Source organism: Pelophylax lessonae (genome assembly GCF_965119305.1).
Source record: "Pelophylax lessonae genome assembly, chromosome: 6".
NCBI classification, from domain to species: domain Eukaryota; kingdom Metazoa; phylum Chordata; class Amphibia; order Anura; family Ranidae; genus Pelophylax; species Pelophylax lessonae.
The window spans coordinates 269,818,893-269,842,371 of NC_138773.1; the positions used below are offsets into that span (position 1 = coordinate 269,818,893).

The window sequence follows — 23,479 nt, forward strand, 5'->3', positions numbered from 1 at the left end:
TTTGTCCAGATTTATAAGGCTGACGCTTGGTCTTTTGTTTACAAGTTCTACCAGGTGGATGTTTCTGCCTCATGTGATGCCAGCTTTGGCTGTAAGGTATGTCAGATGCCTCCTTTGAGCTTTAAGCAGTCCCCAGTTTCTGTTTATTTTGGGTCTATCTGCAATTTTCTAACAAATTTGTTGCTAACCTCTAAGGGTCCTTAGACCCTTGTCTTTTGCTAGCAAAAAAAATTATGAATTCAGATTAAATCCTTTTGCCCATCCATCACTTTACACTTCAGTTCAGTTTACACTCATTTTTTTTCATCCATTTTTTTTTTTTTAGTTGCCTATAAACGGAACAAACTTAAACAGACGGCATCGATTTACATCCATTCAGATCCATCTAAATAAAAAAGGATGTAACCTTATGCCATAGATAAAAAAAAAAATACATAAAACTGACCTGAACAGACATGGATGTAGACGGATGTAAACAGATGATTATCTGTTTAAATCCGCAAGCCCAAAGAAATATTTTGCAGTCTATCATCCAAAAAATGGATGAACGAAAGGGCCCTTGGACTGCTTTTGAACTTTTAATCCTAAAGACTCAGTGGATGAGAGAGAATATATATGTATGTATGTGTATGTGTATATATATATATATATATATATATATATATATATATATATATATATATATATATTTTGTACTTGCCATAATATCCTTTTCTTGGAGTTTGGTACAGCCCAAATCTAGGAAACTCTACAAAATCATCCATTGCAGTGGGCTGGGCCCATTTGTTTGTGTGTGTGTGTGTGTGTGTGTGTGTGTGTGTGTGTATAATAAATGTCAGTGTATTCTGTAGAGGATTTTATGGAACCCCTATTACATAGCACTTTCATTCCTCATTGACAACCCCCAATTTCTCCTCTGCATAATAACCCTTTTGGTATTCGGTTATACATACTCTTCTTTGATTTGTCATGTTTTATTAATGTTTAGATTCGAACAGGAATTCCTAAACGGCCTAATGAGAGAGCAAGCAAATTCTGAGGGACAGTACTTCTGGACAAATTTAAGAGACAGTGACAAGTCTGGAGATTATTATTGGCAAACTGCGGGCAGGAAAAAAGACCTCTCATATTCCAACTGGAACACTCATGAGCCAGGTAAAGTGACCGCCTAGTTTGTTTAAATTGAAGATGTAGTAATTTGTGTGTAGGGAAGCATTAAATCCTTGCCTATTGCTGTCACAAGGGATGTTTACATACCTTGTGACAGCAATAAAACTGATCAAAAAAATAAATAAATAAAGGACAGTGTAAAAATAAAAACTTTAAATGTGCAGTGTATTGGCACCCAATATCGGGCCTGAAGGGTGGCCGGAAAATCTTTATCGGCCCTGAAAAAATTAGATCGGTCAATCCCTACTTTATATTACAGAGAAGATTAAACATTAATAAACTGCGCTTACAAAATAAACAAGCTGCTAGCACATCAACTGACATGTGTTGTGCAGCTTCATATGATTCCTATGAACAAACTGGGTAGACTCAGTGTTATGGTCAATTAAACAGGCTTCTGTAGAAAACTACAGAAAAGTCAAACAGATGTGATGAAACTGGGATGGATGGACCTTTGGGTAGATCACATCGTAAAGAAATGGATAACTTCCATGACTCTCCAGCACAGATCAGGAAGAGATCCAAAGCACATGCAGAGGAAACAAAGTAGCCAAGGGTGCACGCTTTATAACATTTTATTGACTAACGAATCCACACCTACATCAAAGGCAAGGATGGTGCAACTCGTGCGTGGATGGATTATAGTGTGCTAAAATGGAAGGTCTGCAGCCACTGACAGGAGCCACTAAAGCACATTGTTGCCATAACCGTCTGATAGGGCAGCCACCGGGGGCATCTACGGCCGTCCTCGGAGATCAGAGTGAATATGAAATGTTACTTTTACACATTCTGTAAATCTGGGACTTCCGCTTTAACTCTTCCCATATTTAAAATGGCGACAAAAAAATCATAACCTCATTGCTGCAATAGCAGTCCTGAGCTTATTTTGCCAATGGCCCATTTTGAAATGGCTCAGTGACAGTGGCTATTTGTCCCACTGTGAATAATTTACACTACATCAGCAGTGTAGTGATGTCGGTGCGGAGTCTCTGGCAAAGTTTTTGCAGCCCTTTCAAGCTTCTCTCACAACAGCAGTAGGTCAGTTCTATATTTACACCAGCGCATGTCAGTTATGCTCTGTATAGCACTTGCTCATTGATGTGTGTTGTGTAGATGCGGTGCAATGCACTAATAGTATTGCATTGTTTACTTTTTTTTTTTTAAGTTTATTGAAATGTCACAAATGGCATTTCATGAAACTTTAGACACAGCAGTGTGTCGTAATGTGGTGTAGTGCGTCACGGCACACTGCGCGGTGTAAAAATGCAGCATGTCCTACTAAGTCTTCTTTTTTTTTTTAAGCACACACCAATGCAGGATGTTGTTCTAAACAATAGGACATAGGGCATTGCCTTTTCTATGTTTAGGACTGCGTTGGGCACCGCTCTCCAGCTTAGTTCATATGCTATGAATGGGCCCTTTGAACTGATCCACTGGAGGATTCTGGATCTGCTCTCCACAATAAAAGTGCATGTGTATGAGTGTGTATGCATGTATTTAATGTATATAATAATTTATATTTGCTATATATAATGTTTTGTGGGTATAATTATTCTTCAGGCCAAAAATGCATTTTTACAGTGTATATTTTTGTGACATAAATTTTTATTCCTGTTTTTTCAGCTTTTTCTGGTGGATGCGTTGCAATTTCTGGAGGAGGAGACTCTCTCGGGAAATGGGAGGTCAAAAACTGTGAGAGATTTAAAGCTCGGTCTATATGTAAGCAAGGCATTGGATCTGCCCAAGAGGAAGATATTCCAAAACTCAATGTCACAACTTGTCCTGATGGCTGGTTCTCCGGATCGGGAATGTATTGCTACAAAGTATGCATTTTGTATTTACACGTTCATGTTTTTTTTTTATCGCACTTATGCGAAGTGGTCTCTCTTCCTCATACTGAGCATTTTTGTTATTATTATTATTATTATTATACAGGATTTATATAGCGCCAACAGTTTGCGCAGCACTTTACAATGTGAAGGAAGACAATACAGTTTAAAACAGGAGGAACTAGAGGGCCCTGCTCGTTAGAGCTTACAATCTAGAAGGGAGGGTCAAGTGAAACAAAAGGCAATAACCGTGGGGATGGGTTGATGGAGAAAAGGGAGGTACAGTTGTTAGGTGTGGGTAGGATAGGCTTCTCTGAAAAGGAGGGTTTTCAGAGATCGCCTAAAAGCTAATAGAGTGGGAGATAATCGGACAGATAAGGGTAAGGAGTTCCATAGGATTGGAGAGGTTCTGGAAAAGTCCTGGAGGCGAGCATGGGAGGAGGTGATGAGGGAGCTAGAGAGCAGGAGGTTTTGAGAGGAACGAAGAGAGCGATTAGGTTGGTATTTTGAGATGAGGCTGGTGATGTAGCTGGGGGCTAGGCTGTGGATTGCTTTGTAAGATGTTGTAAGTATTTTGAATTTAATTAGTTGGGTGAGCGGAAGCCAGTGGAGGGCTTGACAGAGAGGAGTAGCGGACACTGAGCAATTGGTGAGGTGGATGAGTCTGGCGGCAGCATTCATGATGGATTAAAGCGGGGATAACCTGTGTAGAGGTAAGCCAATGAGAAGGGAATTGCAGTAGTCGAGGCGCGAGATGACCAGGGAGTGAACTAGGAGTTTTGTTGTGTCTTTGGTTAGGAAGGGGCGTATTTTGGAGATGTTGCGGAGGCAAGATTTGGACAGCGATTGGATGTGGGGTTTGAAGGAGAGTTCAGAGTCCAGGACAACACCTAAGACCTTGGCATGTGGGGATGGGCTGATAGTAATGCCATTGATATTGACGGAGAAATCAGGGGAAGGGGCACACGCGGTGGAGGAAAAATTATAAGCTCGGTTTTGGATGGATTGAGTTTGAGGAAGTGGTGAGACACCCAGACCGATATATCTGATAGTAAATTAGTGATACGTGAGGAGACTGAGGGAGAGAGCTGAGGGGTGGATAGATAGATTTGGGTATCGTCAGCGTAGAGATGGTATTGGAAGCCGTGGGAGGCTATCAACTGACCTAGAGAGGAGGTGTAGATTGAAAATAGGAGGGGTCCAAGAACAGAGCCTTGGGGGACCCCAACAGAGCAGGGAAGAGGAGAGGAGGAAGTAGAATTGTAGGTAACGCTAAAGGTGCGGTTAGAAAAGTAGGAAGATAACCAGTGAAGAGTACAGTCACTGAGACCAAAGGCATGGAGTTTTTTGAGGAGGAGGGGATGGTCAACCGTATCAAAAGCAGCAGAAAGGTCCAGAAGTAGGAGTACAGAATAGTGTCTATTGGTTTTGGCCGTTAGCAGATCGTTTGTCAGCAAACGATTATGTAATGTTCTGTAATATACCTGTATTTTAGCCCTCAATAGCTCTTTCCCGATTGTCTTTTTATACTAGATTTAAATTCAGTATACCTACCTATACCACAGCTCTGCTGAGATCTTTGTTGAACTTCCTCACAAGAGCTGCCCAGCCTTTCTTCCAGAGTCTTCCCCATCCTGCATATCACCCCGTGTGTTTGTGATCCAGACTTTAGTTTGGGCAATACAGTCTTCAATACACATTGTGCAGGGGGAATGTGTGGGAGAGGATTGGGAAGATTCTTGAAGAGACCAGGCAGAGACTGGGCAGCTCTTGAGAGGTTGAGCAGCAAAGATTTTCCCTGAGCTGGATTATAGGTAAGTATATTACATTTTAAACCTAAAATAAGAATGCATGTTTAAAATTAAAGAGAAGCTCCAGGTTCTCTCTCAAAAAAAAAAAAAAGAAAAGTTAGCAGCTACAGATAGTGTAGCTGCTGGCTTTTAATATGAAGACATTTACTTGTCTAGGGATCAAGCGATGTCCTCGCCTGAACCATTTCTTCAGTCGGCTTCGGTTGCAGGCTTTGGCATCTCTAGTAAGGGAACCAGGAAGTGAATTCCTACTGCCTGATTCCTATTGCACATGTAAGTCGAGCTGCGCCTTCTGAATGATCCCATAGTCTTCTGGGACCTTTGATGTGTCCCAGAAGATTAAGGGTAGTGCAAAATTAAATTGCCACAGCGATCGGATCTGGAAGTGGGAGCAGGTACCTGTCAAAACCAATGCAAACAAGCAGAGCTTCCCTTTTTGGGTAGAGGTTGTTTTTAACCTGTGATTTACCCAGGTAGGGCAAAGCAGCAGGTTCAATTTATTGCACCCCTTGCCTCCCTCCAAGTCACTTTGTTTAGAGTACACATAGAACACCAGACTCTGTCATCACCCACATGATGCTACGATGAGATCTGGTGATTGGTTGCTCAGGCATTCAATGCTGTACCATCAAAGTAAGGGAAAGATGCTGCATGCTCCACAAAACGAGAAGTATTGTTGTTTTTCTTTTCTTTAAATAAAGTGTCAGGGGAGCAAAAGGTAGATGAGTAAGTGTGAAAGGGAGGGCAGTCATCAAGGTGGATAAGCAGGTTTAATTGTCATTTGATATTTATTCTCTATACATGTGCACTCTTGCCATGATAGAATGACTTCAAGGCAATTACAGAGCATAAGGGCTAGTCACTAGTATTGTGTGTGTTTGGTCTCCATGCAGCTGATCTTTCCCCCATTAAGCGAAGTTCATACTGGCATCAAAAAGCCAGGCATTTTAGGGGGCATTAAAAATGCCCCTCAAACGCCTATGCAAATGAGTGCTATTTACATAATGAAAACATGAAGCATTAGCGTAGACTCCACTTCAAAATTGAAGCCTCATGACGAATTCAGTGTGCGGGGCATTCAAATTTGTTTCCTGTAATATCACTTTGCATTGTGGGGCAGTTTTAATGTGCCTTAACGCTCAATAAATGCTTCAAACCAGCTCAGGTGGGCTATTGTAGTGTTATGTGGGTAGAGGAGCACTGCTGGCCAGCTAGGGAAGGGGATCCTGGCCAGGGAGGCAATTACTGGGACCCAACCCCCCCCCCCCCCCCCCGCAGCAGATGAAAGCTGACAGTCCAGACTGGGCTGGCAGTAGGTTTGGATGCGGTGCGGCATGTATTTAAGGCAGTTCTAGTGGTAGGAATCAATGGGCCAGGATGAATGTTCTCGGTTGGTGCTATGATCTGCTATCACCAGGTGATTAGGACAGGGATGTTATGTGTATGTTCAGATCTTCCATAATCTTCTGCCAATTGACTTGTCCGTGTCCACAGCCAGCCATCTGAACTGTATTGTCAGTTTTTGAATACCATGGGAAAAGGCAGATGCTGGCACGATGACAGTGCTGTCCCTGTATTCCTATAGTGGAGGTTCTCCGAGCCTGGGACATGGCTCAGACTGCACTGAATTGTTAATAAATAAAAATTCACCAATTGGCTGGATCTGTCAGATCCCCAGTGTCCACAGACAGGCAGATTGTGGTGCCTAGTAGAAAGTAGAATCTCCACACCACAATAGGCCTATGGCTTTGACCAAGGCTGCTGTTAGAAATCATGGGGCCCCATATAACCTAGCGGTCAGGGCTGTTACTGGAATAGGGGAAGGGAGGTGGACTCTGTACTGGGTAAGAATTTGGGAGTACAAAGCACACCCCTCAGCCCTGCCCTCGGTACGTAGTGCACCCCTCAGCCCTGCACTCGGTACGTAGTGCACCCCTCAGCCCTGCACTCGGTACGTAGTACACCCCTCAGCCCTGCACTCGGTACATAGTGCACCCCTCGGTACGTAATAGGGGTGTTGAAAATAATCGTATAATTGATGCATCGCGATTCAGTCTTAATCGATTCTGCATCGCGGCTGAATTGCGATTGCATCAATGATGTCATCCCAGTGCGTCCCTGTCAGAATCCTTCCCTCCCTCCTTTTTTCCATGTATATGTGTGATCACAGAAAGCAGGGATCTCCCACTGTGACACTGACCTTTGATCTGAAATGCCCGTCGGCTGCTGTAACAAAGTCCCGCCTTCTAGACCGGCTCCTATGGTAGACATCACACTGATCCAATGCCAGGAAATTGAGTCAGTGTGACATGTATCCAGGAGGCCGCCGGGCAATTCAAATCCGAGCTTGTTGTCACAGTGGGAGATTCCCGCTCTGTGTGATGGGTAGGCTGCATTTGATGGGCACTGGTGAGGCTGCGCTGATGGCCACTGGGGAGGCTGCGCTGATGAGGTTGCACTGATGGGTTTTTGATGAAAACCATGGACAGTAATCTTAAAGCATCGCAGAATTGAATTGTTGACAGGATAATTGTAATCAAATCTTAAGACCAGCAAAGATGCGCAGCTCTAGTATGCGGCGCACCCCTCAGCCCTGCACTCAGTACATAGTGCAACTATCAACCCTGCAATCTGTACATAGCGCATATTTACTTACCAAGGCAGTAATTATGTGTACAGTGCCTATAGTATAAAGTCATATTTTATCCTTATTTTATTTATCACAGTCAGATCATTATATTTAACATTTATATTGTTAAAGTGGTTGTTTATATTTATTTTTGTAACTTTATTCTGCATAAAACATTTTAATAGTGTAATTTCATGAGATCATTTTCGAGGCTGTGTTTATGGGTGGAACTAAGCGTGGGGTTGGGTGGGGCAACTGCTGGCAAGTAACTCTTAAGGCCTGGCTATTAGCTCAAGAATGGAAGTTTTGAGCCCTGATAAAGGTGCAGTATAAACAATAATACAATAAAAAAACTAATTTTAAAGCGCCCCTGGCCCCCCATGCTCATGCAGATGTGAACACATATGTAAGTCCTGCACGCATATGTAAATGACGTTCATATCACACATGAGCTTTTGCCGTGAGAGCAATAATTCTAACGCCAGACCTCCTGTGTAACTCTAAACTGGTAACCTGTAAAGGCTTTTAAAGCATTGCCTATGGATAATTTTAATGTACCATAGTTTGCCTTTATTTCACAGGCATGCGCAAATTTAAAGAGTGACATGTTTTGTATCCATTTACTAAGTGTAACATCCTCTTTTATATGTAACATCCTCGTTTATATTATATAATATATATATATATATTTTATTCTCCAGGGCCTCTTAAAAAAAAAAAAAAAAATGTAATGTTTGGGGGTTCTAAGTAATTTTCTAGCAAAAGCAGGTTTTTACATGTATGCGAGAAATGTCAGTCTGTTTTGAAGTACTTAAGCTGTATGCATGTTTCTTTGTTTTGTCAGGTTTTCAACAAAGAGAGGCTACTGAGGCAAAGAACATGGGAGGAAGCTGAAGGAATCTGTGAGGAGTTTGGCGGCCATCTTGCTAGTTTTGCTCATATAGAGGAAATGAAAAACTTTCACACGTTCTTAAAATCAAGCTTGCGGTATATATTTTCTTTTTGAAAAGTACCTTACCTTAACCACTTCTAGACCGGAAGGATTTGCCCCCTTAATGACCAGGCCATTATTTGCGATTCGGCACTGCATTATTTTAATGGACGATTGCGCGGTCCTGCAATGCTGTACCTAAATACAATTGATGTCCTTTTTTCCCACAAATAGAGCTGTCTTTTGCTGGTATTTGATCACCTCTGCGGTTTTTAGATTTTGCGCTATAAACAAAAAAAGAGCGACAATTTTGAAAAAAAGACATATTTTTTACTTTCTGCTATAAAACATTTCCAATAAAAATTAAAAAAAAAATGTAATTTTTTTATCAGTTTAGGCCAATTTGTTTTCTGCTACATATTTTTGGTAAAAAAAAATCCCAAAAAGCGTATTTTAATTGGTTTGCGCAAAAGTTTGTGTTTTACAAACTACGGAATAGAATTTTGGACTTTTTATTAATTTTTTTATTAGTAATGGCAGCCATCCGCGGACAGATTGGGCGGACAGATCGGACCCCTGACTGACATTTTTTGACACTTTTTGGGGACCAGTGACACTAATACAGTAATCAGTGCTAAATAATATGACTGGATGCAGCCGAACCGCCCTGCCACAGTAAAAAGGTGGCTGGCGGTCGGCAAGTGGTTAAGAAGCTTATAAAGCAGTATGTGTATTTGTTAACCTAGGCATCCAAATATTATATAATAAGATCATTGTTTTTTTATTTTGTTGTTTTTACCTGTAGTGAAAAGCGATGGATTTGGGTCGGCATGAATAAAAGAAACTTGGGAAGCTGGGAGTGGAGTGACGGCCGTCCTGTAAGTCAACCTTCTGTAAAAATACATTTATCAGATATAATTAAAAATCTTCATCACCCCTTTTAGGGCCATATCACACAAGACATCCTTGTGAGTAGTTGCCAGAATAGGACCACAAAACAGTGTAGAGAAATTCCTGTTTCCATTGTTATTCCCTCACTGGCTAGATGTAGGAAATCTCAGTCTCTCTTGATGGTGAGGTGCATTCTACACCCTTTCCATCAGCGATAAAGACAGAATTGATACTGTGACATGACCCCTAAAGTGCTGCTAAAGGCTCAAGGTTTTTTACCTTAAACACTATGTGCTTTAAAGTAAAATCCCTCTGGGTGCAGCTCCTCCCCAGCCCCCCCTATACTTGTGCATGAGAGTAGCAGCTCTTCTGGGTTTCTCTCTCCTCATTGGCTGACACAGCAGCGGGAGCCATTGGCTCCTGCTGCTGTCAATCACAGCCAGTGGGCCAATGAGGAGTGGGGCAGGGCAGAGCCACACACTGTGTGTGAATAGGGACGAATAGGCACGTGGCTTTGCCCTCATAGGGGGGAGGAGCCAGGACCGCCATCAGGAGACACAAGAAGGGGATCATGGCTGCTCTGTGCAAAACCATTACACAGAGCAGGTAAGTAATAACATGTTTGTTATTTAAAAAAAAAAAAAAAACACAACTTACCTTTTTAAAATCACTTTTAGCTCCATGTTGGAGAATGTAGAACAAGTATGACTCCCATCAATTGGTTTCATTGTAGCTTTGGTGTGGAGTTCCACAAGAGACTTTTTATAATGACGCTTTCATATATGTTTACCTACTAATAAACTTCCTTCTTTCCAAAGATCTCTTCAACTGTACTGAATGAATTTCAGGAAGAGGACTACTTCCTTCGAGACTGCGCTGCATTGGAGGTGAGATGAGAAACCACCTAATATCAGTAGGTAATACCTCCTTTTCCTAGTTACACCAAAATAAAATGAAAGAAAGGAGCTTCACACACAATTCAACATATAAATTGGGGCAAAAAGCATTTGCCAAGTTTACAACTTAGGCAGGAATGTGACAATCAAATGTCACTTAAAAGCAGAACCTTCAGGGTGATTATTGCTTGGAGATGGACTTTGCATGTCTCTTCTGCTTAAAAGAAATCTGCCATCTTTCTCAGCAGATAATGAAACCAGATACACTGCCCGTGGCATAGTGCAGTGTACAACCTGGCTCGTTCCTGGCATCTTTAGGATGGCAAGAATGCAGCTGGATGCCAGGAACATTAAAAGCGGCCACCCAATGGGGAGAGATGACCAACGTGGGACACAGAAGACTGTTGAAGATGGTGGACGGTAACACCGCAGGACATCACTTGGGGAGCAGGTGAGTACAGTACAGTGAGTATGTTTCTGCTTTAGTTTTTAAAATGTATATATAATTATTACATGTCATTGTGTGGTATTTACTGTAGTAACCTGATAATTTAAAGAGGTGCAAACATGCCCATCTGTTCTGTTTGTGTTTTGAATAAACAGATTAATGCACCAATACAAAGGAATGTCTGGTCATGGCATTTTGAAGTGTTGAGGGAACAGGAGTACAGCCTGCAGCCATTCCACTGTGAAGCCCAACTGGAATGGGTGTGCCAGGTTGCTAAAGGTGAGCAGAATATACACATTGATGGCCATGCTTCTCCTGATAAATGTATGGGTTAATAATAGTATGGACACCTACTGTTTTTTTACACCTACGGGTACTGATACTTTTGGTCAAGTACTGGTCGATACAGATTACTGATACTTTTGTGGTGCAATTTGAACCCATACAAAACGAATGGAATTCAATTGCACTGCAAAGAATTGCATGAGATTTGAACAGAGGTGTGATTCCTGACCGAATTGCATACGCCCCCCCCCCCCCCCTGCACAGCTCCTGTGTGCAGTGTGGTAAACTGTCCTGTTCAAATCGCATGCGATTTGAGCCCATCCATTTTGTATGGGCTCAAATAGCACCTCAAAGGTATGGGTTTTAGCTATTGGAGCATTTGACACCGATACTAGGAACCGGGGCGCATCCAAAGGGTGGTGATAAATAACGTGTACTCAGACTGGTCTAGAGTAGTAAGGGAGGTACCCCAAGGTTCTGTCCTTGGACCAATTCTGTTTAATTTATTCATAAATGATATAGAGGTTAGGATAAATAGCTCCATCTCAGTTTTTATGGATGACGCAAAAATAAGCAGGGCAATATCTTTACATCAGGATATAGAAATCTTACAGAAAGACCTGAACAAAATATTAGGGTGGGAAACTACATGGCAAATGAGGTTTAATGTGGAGAAATGTAAAGTAATGCTCTTGGGGACTAAAAACATAAACGCAAACTACTCACTGGGGGGGAACTTCTGGGGCAATCAAGGATGGAGAAAGATCCGGGGGTCCTAGTGGAAGACAGACTGAGCAAAAGCATGCAATGTCAAGCTGCAGCTATCAAAGCCGGCAGAATATTAGCATGCATATAAAAGGGATATACTCCATAGATCAAACTATAATCCTGCCACTTTATAAAACTCTGGTCCGACCACATCTGGAGTATTCTGTCCAGTTCTGGTCACCAATCCTCATATGGGATGTGCTGGAGAGAGCCCAAAGATAGGGCAACAAAACAAATTAGGGGATTGGGGGACCTCAATTACGAGGAACGACATCAAGCACTAAATGTATTTTCCCTGGAGAAGAGACTCTTGAGAGGGGACATGATAGCGATTTACAAATACCTCAATGGGGATCCCAGCATAGGAAAAAAGGTATTCAGTCTCGGAGTGTAAGAGGACACTTGGCCACACAATGAGTTCGGAGGAGAAACGGTTTAACCTTAAGCTGCGTAGGGGGTTTTTCCCCCTCTCAGGGCGGTAAGAATGTGGAACTCTCTTCCACAATTGGTGGTGTCAGTGGGGAGTATTGATCATTTTAGAAGACTCTTGGATGTGTATCTTAAAGAACACAATATACAGAGATATGGGAAATGATTATCGTCACTGACACACACACCTACACAGGTTGAACTGGATGGACTATTGTCTTTATTCAACCTTAACTACTATGTTACTATGGTGCAACCCTAGTGTGTGCAAAAACACTGAGCATAAATTGGGATTTTAAAGTGTATCTAACTCCAGAAGACCTGGGGTCTTCACAGGAGTGTTGGCCTCGCTGCTGACATTTTTTGAGTCAGCGGGGGATCGCGGTACTGGTGTACCTGGATGATCATCTTCTGCGAGCGAAGTCTCCGACTGCTCTGATGGACTACTGGAGATTGCTCTGTGAACTCTGAGGGAGTTTGGTGGGATCCTGAACATTCAGGAGTCTGCTTTTGGTTCTGTCCACAAAAAATGGCCTATCTGGGTCTGAGTCTGGTCAGAGTGTTTCTTCCTCAGGAAAAACTCCAGACATTGCAGGAGGCAATTCAGCTTTTGTTGTTCAGCCGACAGTAGTTCCTCCGGGCTGGTGAAATGGGTCAAGGATCCACGGTCTCCAGAGGTGGCGTCGCTCTTGCACTTTGATAGGGAAAATCTTTCTCCTCCTGTCCTGGACGGTTGTCCTCATGGATACCAGCCTGTTTGGGTGGGGATGCGTCCTCAGCACAGGCATGCTCAGGGGGTCTGGACTCTGGCAGAGCCAGACTGCCAATTTAGTGTACTGGAACTCCAAGCAATCAGACTTTGTCTGGCTCATTGGAAATTGTCTTCAGGGGTGTCTGGTACGAATTAATTCGGACAATGCCACGGCTGTGGTCTATGTCAGTCACCAAGGGAGCACAAGAATTGTCCTGGCGGCTCGGTAAGTAGCCGACATTCTACGTTTGGCTGACTGATTCGTTCCAGCCCTCTCAAACTTCTGTCATGACTCCTGTGCAGGATTCAGGGAGAAGGAATTCCAGTCATTCTAGTGGCTCGAGACTGGTCTCGCTGGTCTTGGTATGCTGATCTGGTACTCCATGAGGACTTCTTCTCAGGGAGGATCTGCTGTCCCAAGGACCAATCTTCCATCTTGCTTTACAGTCGCTGGTTTTAACGGCTTGGCTGTTGAATGCTAGGTGCTGAAGGGTGGAGGTTTGTTTGAATCTGTGATTCCTACGATGTTAAAAGCGTGGCAATCTACCTCTGGGAAGATCTACCATCGTACATGGAAGACGTACATTGCGTGGTGTGGGTCTCTTGGGGTTCATAGTCGCTCCTTCTCGGTGGATCGGATCTTAACCTTTCTTCAACAGGGGTTTGAACAAAAATTGGCCTTCAGTACCATCAAGGGCCAGGTATCGAGTTTTGGTGTTTTTTTTCCATCGACCTTTGGCCACATGCTCCCTGGTGCGTACTTTTTCTTCAGGGTATCAGACATTTGGTTCCTTCAGTGCGGGCTCCATTGCCGCCCTGGAATATTAATGTGGTGCTTTCAGCTCTACTGACGCTTCTCTTTGAAAATATTCCGGAGGTTTCCCTGCTTACGTTGCCCCAGAAGGTGGCCTCTCTGCATGCAGGGTGCCGTAACTGACGGATGTTATCCTGTCCACCTTATGGCACTTCACAAGGATACGGTGGTGCTTTGCCTCTGTCCATCATTCCTTCCTAAGGTGGTCTCTTCACTGTCATTTGAATGAAGACTTTGTGTTGCCTTCCCTGTGTCCCAGGCCTAAACATCTGAAGTAAATTGCCTTGCATGTCTTGAAAGTGGTCCGGGCAATTAGGATGTATCTGGCAGCTACGCAGTCTGTTAGGAAGTTAAACTCTCTATTTGCACTCATCGACAGACCTCACAAAGGGTTGTCTTCTTCTGTGACCATTTCCAGATGGATCAGACAGACGGTGGTTCAGGCTTATTGCATCAGGGGTCAGGTTCCTTTTTCTGTTTAGACGCACTCTACTAGGGTGCATTGTGTCTCCTGGGCTTTCCGTCTTCAAGCGTCATTGACGCAGGTTTTGCAAAGCGGCCACCTGGTCGTTGGTGCACACTTTTACAAAGTTTTTTTATAAAGTGGTTGTGTTTGGCATCTGCAGAACCTTTTTTTGGCTGCAAGGTTTTGCTTGCTGCTGTTTAGAGGACCTGGTCCTTTTTGAGGGTGTATTTATCAGGTGAGCGCCAGTTGTTTATGGTTGAGCTCTGTTACCTGGTTGGCTATGGCAACCCCTTATGTTTAACACTGCTTTGGGACATCCCAATGGTTAAGAAGAATCAGGAGCCGTGTCCGTCAATAAACAAAAGAGAAAATGGGATTTTTGACTTACCTTAAAATCCATTTCTCTGATGATCGTTGACGGACACAGCACCCACCCCTCTGTGGACTTGGCTTTCTTCTGACACTGCTTGTAACAAAACCTGAGTGCCTATAGCTGAGAGTGGGTGTACAGTTGTGCTCATAAGTTTACATACCCTGGCAGAATTTGATTTCTTGGCCATTTTTCAGAGAATATGAATGATAACACACAAACTTTTCTTTCACTCATGGTTAGTGTTTGGCTGAAGCCATTTATTATCGATCAACTGTGTTTATTCTTTTTAAATCATATTGACAACAAACTACCGAATTGACCCTGTTTAAAAGTTTACATACCCCAGTTCTTAATACCGTGTATTGCCCCCTTTAACATCAATGACAGCTTGAAGTCTTTTGTGGTATTTGTGGATGAGGTTCTTTATCTTCTCAGATGGTAAAGCTGCCCATTCTTCCTGCAAAAAGCCTCCAGTTCCTGTAAATTCTTGGGCTGTCTTGCATGAACTGCACGTTTGAGATCCCCCCCCCCATAGTGGCTCAATGTTACTGAGGTCAGGAGACTGAGATGGCCACTCCAGAACCTTCACTTTATTCTGCTGTAGCCAATGACAGGTCGACTTGGCCTTGTGTTTCCCTAATGTCCAAGTAGGTCCCATGCGCAGCTTCCGGGCTGATGAATGCAAATTTTCCTCCAGTTTATTTTTATTACATACTGCATTCATCTTGCCATCAATTCTGACCAAATTCTGTGCTTTTGTAGCTCACACATCCCCAAAACATCAGCAATCCACCTCCGTGTTTCACAGTAGGAATAGTGTACCTTTCATCTTGGGCCTTGTTGACTCCTCTCCAAAGGTTTGAGACTGGTCTCTGTGCTGTTTGACATATTTGGCTTCTGGCGACTCAACCATGCAGCCCATCTTTCTTCAAATGCCTCCTTATTGTGCATCTTGAAACAGCCACACCACGTTTTCAGAGAGTCCTGTATTTCACCTGAAGTGAATTGTGGGTTTTTCTTTGCACCTCGAACAATTTTCCTGGCAGTTGTGGCGGAAATTTTAGTTGGTCTACCTGACCGTGGTTTGGTTTCAACAGAACCCCTAATTTTTCACTTTTTGATTAGAGCTTGAACACTGCTGATTGACATTCTCAATTCCTTGGATATCTTTTTATATCCCTTTCCTGTTTTATACAGTTTTAACTACCTTTTCTCGCAGATCCTTTGACTATTCTTTTGCTTTCCCTATGACTCAGAATCCAGAAACGTCAGTGCAGCTCTGGATGGATGATGCAAGGGTCTTTCTGGAGTCCAGAAATTCATTGACCTTTTATACACACACACTAATTACAAGCAAACAGATCACTGGTGGGGATGGTTACCTTTAATAGCCATTCAAACCCCTTTGTGTCAACTTGTGTGCATGTTATCAGGCCAAAATCACCAGGGTATGTAAACTTTTGATCATTTGGGTAGTTTCTGTTGTCATTATGATTTAAAAAGAGTAAACACAGTTGATTGATAATAAATGGTTTCAGCCAAACACTAACCATGAGTGAAAAAAGTTTTTGTGTTATTCCTATTCTCTGAAAAATGCCCAAGAAATCGTAAGTTCTGCCAGGGTATGTAAACTTATGAGCACAACTGGGACTTCCCAAAGGTGTAATCAAGCTGTTTCCTGCCTAGTGGCCTACTCCTGTAGGGGGCAGTATAACCCAATGGTTAAGAAGAATCAGGAGCTGTGTCCGTCAAACATCAGAGAAATGGATTTTACGGCAAGTCAAAAATCCCATTATTTCAGTGATTTTAACAAGCCTTCAGTTTTGCAACAACATGTTGTACATTTGATTAAAACGAATTACAGGCATACCCCACTTTTAAGTACACAATGGGACCAGAGCATGTATTTAAAACGAAAATGTACTTAAAGTGAAGCAATACCTTTTTTCATTTCTCAATGCATGTAAATACACTAGCTCCATAGGAAATCTTGGTCAGCTTGACATGGCATTGCTCCCAAACCATGTGACAAGGACACCAAGCTTGGGGAGCATGTTAAGGGGATCCAGGACTATGACATAGTAGATTACTTAGGCAAGCTGGCCAGCCACAAACAGGATATGTTGTAGTCCTGGGTCCCCTCTCGGTGCTCCCTAAGTTTGGTATCCCTGTCGCTTATGGTTTGGGAGCAGTGCCATGTCAAGCTGACCAAGATTTCCTATAGACGCCAATGTTAAAAACCGGGAGTAGTGTCATGCCAAGCTGAACAAGCTGTGTCCTTACTCACGAGTGTACTTAAAGTGAGTGTACTTAAAGTGGGGTATGCCTGTACAGTATGTGCTATTGAGGCAAATTTCTTCCCAGCTGTCAGTGGTTGTTGCAGTCACTCCTCTTGCCTGCCATACAGAGTCAGGGTCCCTGAGGGAGCTTAAAAGGACAGTGCTTGAGGATAATAGTGCTTATGTGTTACTACATAGGATGAGCAAAAATGTCCTTATGCTTTGAAGAACATTTCTATGCTGTAGTTCAGTTTCACACAAATGATGTAATTTACATTGCTTCAACTTTTCTAGGTGTCGCCATAAAAACTCCTTTGTGGTATCAGCCAGGTAACTATTGTCTTTTTTTCCTTTATTGTGTTGTAGAGATGTGGCTTAGATTTTATTAGTCAAATACAAAGTTACAATAACAATCCAATAAATTGATGCAGTATTTAAAGATAAACGGTTTTCTGTAACTAAAGAGAACTATTAGGCTTCTTTTACATGGAGCAGAGCCCAGCCAGAAGGGGTGCTGTGAGCAAATCCCCTGCTGATCGGAGCTGAACAGGATAGGTGTCACATCAGTTTCTAGCTGGCAGACATGGGCACACCCCTGTCAGCTCTATGGGCAGCTTGGTGTAAACGGACCCTGCTGTCCAGGCTACCCTCTGATCCAGTCTGCAAAAGTGGAAAAGGGCGCAGTCCTTTTTTTGTTTGCTGGACCTGGACTGACCCATAAGTAGGTGAGTATAAACAAACACAAGTCCATTTACATCTGCTTGTCCAAAGGGCTCCATGGACCTTCCGATCTGGTCCGTCACAGGTGGGCCTGATTGGAATGCCCATGTGAAAGGGGCCTAATTTACCTGAAAGGAATTTATTCATTAGTCTTTTCTTATTTTATTTACCTTTCCATATTTAAATTATTGCACTCCCTATAGAGCATTCTAAATGCTCCTTTTTTGATCGTTACAGGGAATGGGATTAGTATCCATGCTTAGGGCTCATTCGCATGTCCGTTACACCACCTAGATCAGTAAATTTCTGTGGCTCATACAGCCAGTTTTTTTTTATTTATTTATTTATTTTTTAATCGCTACTGATGGGAAACCTGTTCAAATCAATTACAGGCTGACACTGTCCATGACTGCTTATATGTAATTGATCAAGAAGCGATTTCATGCTGCTAGGGCCGGAGGAGCGGCCCTGTGCACAGACTGTTTGTGTCTATGGCCTCTCATGTGTCCCCAAATGCAAGTAATTGCTCCATGTGAGATTACATGTAGACATCTGCAGAGCCTCACAGCCTGTCGTCAATTTGTAAAGACTGAGCTGCTGCAGTTAATCAGAAACACATGACTGTACCTGCTTGAGAAATAGGCTCATCTGGGAAGTGTATGGCCAGGAACAATAGTGTGAATGGGCCCTTAAAGCAACCTTAGCCCCCATTCGCACCAATCACCACATTGAAATCGTGCTACTTCACTTGAAGTAGTACTACTGTGACTATAAATGCAAAGGAGTGCAGGAGCTACCGACTTGTCATGCGATTTGAATCTGTCAAAACACATTACACGTTGCACCGGTCTAACTGGAGGCTTATCCTGTGGAGAATGTTAATCCAGCAGCAGCCCTGTACAAGAAAAGGATGAAAAGTTAACTCTGCAGCTGGAAAAACTTTCACTACCCGGTGGCAAGATGGCTTTAATGGCTCGTTTACACTTGCTTCGACTTCTAACAGACAATAACGCGCCTCCCACTTCAACATGCCCTTTTGGTGTGTTTTTGATGCTTCTTTTTTTGATCTTTAATGAAGCTTGGCCAATTCCCTGTGTCTTGATTTTCTATTTGTTTTAATGGGGCCCAGTAGAACCCCAGCTGATTACTACCCCGAGCTCTGCCGATCCCCCACTCAGTAGTAACCAACAGCTCTGCTGGTCTTCTGATCCTCCTTGCTCTTTGGTCCCCACTCACCTCCCACTACAGGGCTCGACAAACCCCGGGCGCCAGGTCGCATTGGCGACTAGAATTAGCGACCTGGCGCCTGGGGTGCACTGCAGGAGGTGTCCTGTCCCTTTTGCGCCCCCCATCCACTCACCGAGTGCACGGACTACCGGGGCATCCGATAATTGAGGCCGCGGCTTTTCGGCCTTCTTCGGCGAGAGAACGGGGAACTGGCGCCCTCTTGTGGTGGCCGGAAGTTTGACAAGAAGTCACTAATGGCAGTTTCCCCTGCCTGTCCTCAATGCCTGTCCATCTCCTTCCCAAGAGGAGATGAGGGAGGTTTTTGCAGGCTTCATCTCCCTGTCCACTTACCTTTAAGCAAAGGTAAGTGGACAGGGAGTGTGGTTATTATTATTTATTTATTTTTTAAATTATTAAAAAAAAATAATAATAATTTTTCTTTTTTTTTAATTATATAAAAAATAAAATTTATTTTTCCTTTTTTTTTTTTCAATTATTCTTATTATTAAATAAAAAAAAAATGTTATATAATTTATTTATTTTTTCCTCATCACCATGCCACAGCCACACAGCCGAAGGCCCCTTTCACACGGGCTGTCTGATCAGGTCCGCCTGTCAGTTTTTCAGGCAGACCTGATCGGACCCTTCAGTCTCCTCTATGGAGCGGTAATCTGCCGCCATCTGATCCTGTCCGCCAAAAACAGACGGATGGTGGTTCTATTTTCTATCCATCCCGTGGATCGGATCAGATGGTATCGAATGGAAACAGACAGACAGTCTGTTTCCATCCGATTGCGCTATAGAGGAGAGTGGGGTTCTAGTCGTCTTTATGTGTAAATTTAGTATGTTATTTTTTTGGAAATAAAGCTTGGTTGTTTAAAAAAAAAAAAACTGGCTCCTAACTTTTTTTCGCTGGCTCCTAGATTTCAGCAAATTTGTCAAGCCCTGTCCTACTATATTGCTCCCATGCTGTGCACTACGTGTGACATCTGCTAGTTTCTCCTGTTACGGTCCCCTAGCTCTGCTGATTCTCTTCCACTCAGTCCTCACTTTCCATTCCCATTCACCTTCTGCTATAGCGTTCATCTCCATGTTGCACACAAGGTGTATTGAAGGTGGAGGTGATTCCACATACAGCTGCTGAAGAATTATATCTTGCACAGCACTTCACTATTATAAAGACTTTTTTTTTGTACAGATTATACAAGTGTTTATTCTAATGTTTATTATTATGTTCATTTGCACATGAATTGGCACATTAATATAGATAATTTGCACATTTGCTTATTTGCACAATATATCCTATAGCACTTTAGCTGATTGCACAATATAAGGATTGGCAAACACATATGCACTTTAAATACAGCACTTCTAAGTTTATAATTTATATGATTTAATTTTAACTACCCGTATTTTCCGGCGTGTAAGACGACTGGGCGTATAAGACGACCCCCCCTAATTTTCATCTACCGGTAATACTTATACTTAGGTTACCTTGGAGATATTATACTCTGCGTATAAGACGACCCCCCCATTTTTGGGGGATTTTTTGAGGTTCAAAAGTAGTCTTATACGCCAGAAAATACAGTATTAATCGCACAGTATAGTTATTTTGGAATTTTACGGATGTGATTCCTCTGTTTATTTATATTGAATAATTTATTGAATATTGGATTTTGTGATGATATATAATATACAAATGCACAAAGACACCTTTTAAAATCACATATAATTTATTAAGCAACAGATGCGATTCTGTCATTTATGTTAGATTTGTGCCCAGTAGATCCGTTAGATCTAGTAGATATATATATATATATATATATATATATATATATATATATTATATATAATTTCTTAATACCTCCAAAACATGCTGTTAGTGAGCATTGTTCTAGACTTCTGTGGAGGCTTTCGAGACTCTTGGAAGCACCAAGAAAGTGACATGGGGTATAATTTTTGAAGCAAAGTAAAAGTAACGTGTGAACAGGGCTTTATGGTAACCATTTTATTTAGTGACCGGTGCTTTTATTGTCATTCAGAGTGCTTTAAAAAAAGCGTGTCCAATGCCACATTTTGAATTAAGTGTAAATGAGCCCTAATGGTGGCTGGAATAAAAGGCCACCTGTATAGAATTCCAGCTTGTTTAGAGATAATCGGCACTGCTTTTCCCATCTTTCAATGCTAATGGATGTAGTCAACCAGTGGGTCTAAAAGTTTGTAATGGCAGAAAAGAAATGTGTGTAAATTGTACAGATTATTAACATGCATTTAAACATTGTATAAAAACATAAAAAATATCAGAGTGCGAACAACTTCCAACTCTATATTTAGTGCTCTGTCACAGCAACAAACTCTGTGCTCATTCAGAAACAATTATTCACACCCTTACTCTAGCACAGCATGCCTGGCAAGAGGCTGCAGTCGCTAAATGCCGCTGTGTCCACCAAATGCTGTGGATCAGCAACTTTTAAGTAAGCTCGAACATGGATTTCCATAGAAGTTCTTTAAATTAGCTTGGTGTTGCCTTTGTTCCCCTGCATCTATCTCGGGATCTTGTTAGGTGCCATTTCTAAAAACTCTCTTGCTTTTGTTTCTTTAGATTGGAAGAAAAAGGGCCCTTCAATGGTTATTGATGGCTCAGAGTACTGGTTTGTGTCGGATCCAAGGCTTAGCCACAAACAAGCTGAACTGTATTGTGCAGTGAATGGAAGTGAATTGGCAGTCATTGACTCCTATGATGCTTTGACTGCTATACAGGGATACATGGGGAAACAAGGGAATGAACAGGTAAGTTATTGGGCTAATAATTTGCACTGCCCAGCTTCCTACTTTTACTGAAGTCAAACTAATGTAATAATTTATCAATTTATATAATTAAAGTGATTGTAAAGTCTTTGTTATTTAAAAAAAAACAAAAAAAAAAACATGTCATATTTACCTGCTCTATGCAGTTGGTTTTGCCCAAAGCAGCCTGGATCCTCCTCTTCTCTGGTTCCTCTTCGACTCTCCTGGCCCCTCCCTCCTGTTGAGTGCCTCCACAGCAAGCATCTTGCTATGGGGGCACCCAAGCCGAGTCACAGCTCCCTGTGTCCATTCAGACACGAAGCTGTGACCCGGCCCCGCTTCCTCTCTCTCCTGATTGGCTGAATGATTTTAAAGGACAGCGGCGGGAGCCATTCGCACCGTGCTGCTTTCTCAGCCAATGAGCAGGGGAGTCTCAGGCAGCTTAGAGACTCCTGCAACATCACTGGATAAAGACAGGCTCAGGTAAGTATTGGGGGGGGGCTGGGCTGCTGCACACAGAAGGATTCTTTATCTTAATGCATTAAGATTAAAACCAAAAAAACTTCTGCCTTTACAATCCCTTTAAGTTAGAGGATGGTTATTTTTATGAAAGAAGAGACCCTGTTTGTCTCTTCTGTCATAAACCCTTCTCCCCGTCTGTTGGCGTTTGTGTACATATACGCAGCTTAGCGTACATTTAAGGCACCGTCCTGCGTTGTGATGATGTGATTCCCGTTGGCATGCATTGAAGTGACATAATTGCAGCCCTACAAACCAAGTAATAATATAAATCATGTATAAATAAAGTGCAGCGCTGAAAAAGCAAACACACAGTCCATTGAAGGTAATAAAAATTGAGGGTGAAATTAATAAATAGTGGTGAGTCCCAAGTGATAAGGTGAAGTTAACGGTCCAAAGTGATAGGAGTGATCAAGGAAGCAGATAGATCCCCACACCATCGGGATATAAATAAATATGCTCACCAGAGGTTGTAGACCCAAAATACCATACAGCAAATGGGTCATAAAGGCTTAAGATATTGACCATAGGTCATCCCAGCAAAAGCTGCGTCACTGGATGTTCCAATATGTAAAAGTGTAGTCCTGAACAAGGATGGCTGGATCTCCCAGTTAGACATTCACATGTGGGGATAAGCCAAACGACACAGACATAGTGTAAAACCGCTAACGGACAATTTATTAAAAGATGTATATACACTTACAGACATCCGAAGACAACAGCACAATCAATGGGAATGAAATTATGTAGTATATGGCATGGTCTTGACGCGTTTCGTCACACCTGACTTTCTCAGGATATAAATCAGACAGCGCTACACCCAATATGTGATAAATTCCCTATCAAAGTTGCTACTTTTTTCACGTAACACAAGTGAATGAATTTTAGAAGTGTAAATAAGGCAAGGCTAATGACAGCATATATGCAAATATAAAGTGCAGTGCAAATGAAACACCGTATAAATAAAGCAGTGCTGATATCACAAATATCTAAACCTATGCACAAATATGATAAACATACAGAAACCAATCTAAATAAATCCATTACAGATAAACCACAGTGTCCATTCCATTATCCAAAAAAAAGCTCCACTCATAAAAAAAAGTTCAATAGTATTCAGTTCCAAATGGTGACACTTTCCAAAATTCCACAAAAGGTGTTCCACCCAAAATAGGAAATTCACTGGTGCTCTATCCACTGTGAAAGCTAATCAGGAATCCTATGCATACCCCTTGGACACCATGAACTCACCAGAAAGGTTGGACCATCCTAAAAAAAAAATAGCGGACAAACACGCTATATTAATTGTGTGGTATGATCCTCCACTCCCCCAGACCTACAGGGCTCCTCATACGGTCCAAGGCAGGAGACAATTGTCACATAAAACTATAAAAGAATATTTATTAAAATTCTAAAACAAATAGTACATTCACATTTGTTGGTGCCTGTAAACTGA

General features: G+C 42.2%; 1 protein-coding gene across 1 annotated transcript in view; it reads left to right on the plus strand.

The window, feature by feature from the left end:
• Positions 1–23,479, plus strand: part of LY75 (lymphocyte antigen 75) — a 237,303-nt gene that overhangs the window by 140,505 nt on the left and 73,319 nt on the right. The window contains exons 11-18 of the mRNA XM_082260091.1: positions 989–1,155; positions 2,794–2,993; positions 8,284–8,426; positions 9,176–9,248; positions 10,080–10,148; positions 10,761–10,884; positions 17,065–17,100; positions 21,320–21,507. Coding sequence (XP_082116217.1) covers positions 989–1,155; positions 2,794–2,993; positions 8,284–8,426; positions 9,176–9,248; positions 10,080–10,148; positions 10,761–10,884; positions 17,065–17,100; positions 21,320–21,507 — 1,000 coding nt within the window. The remainder of the gene's footprint in view (positions 1–988; positions 1,156–2,793; positions 2,994–8,283; positions 8,427–9,175; positions 9,249–10,079; positions 10,149–10,760; positions 10,885–17,064; positions 17,101–21,319; positions 21,508–23,479) is intronic.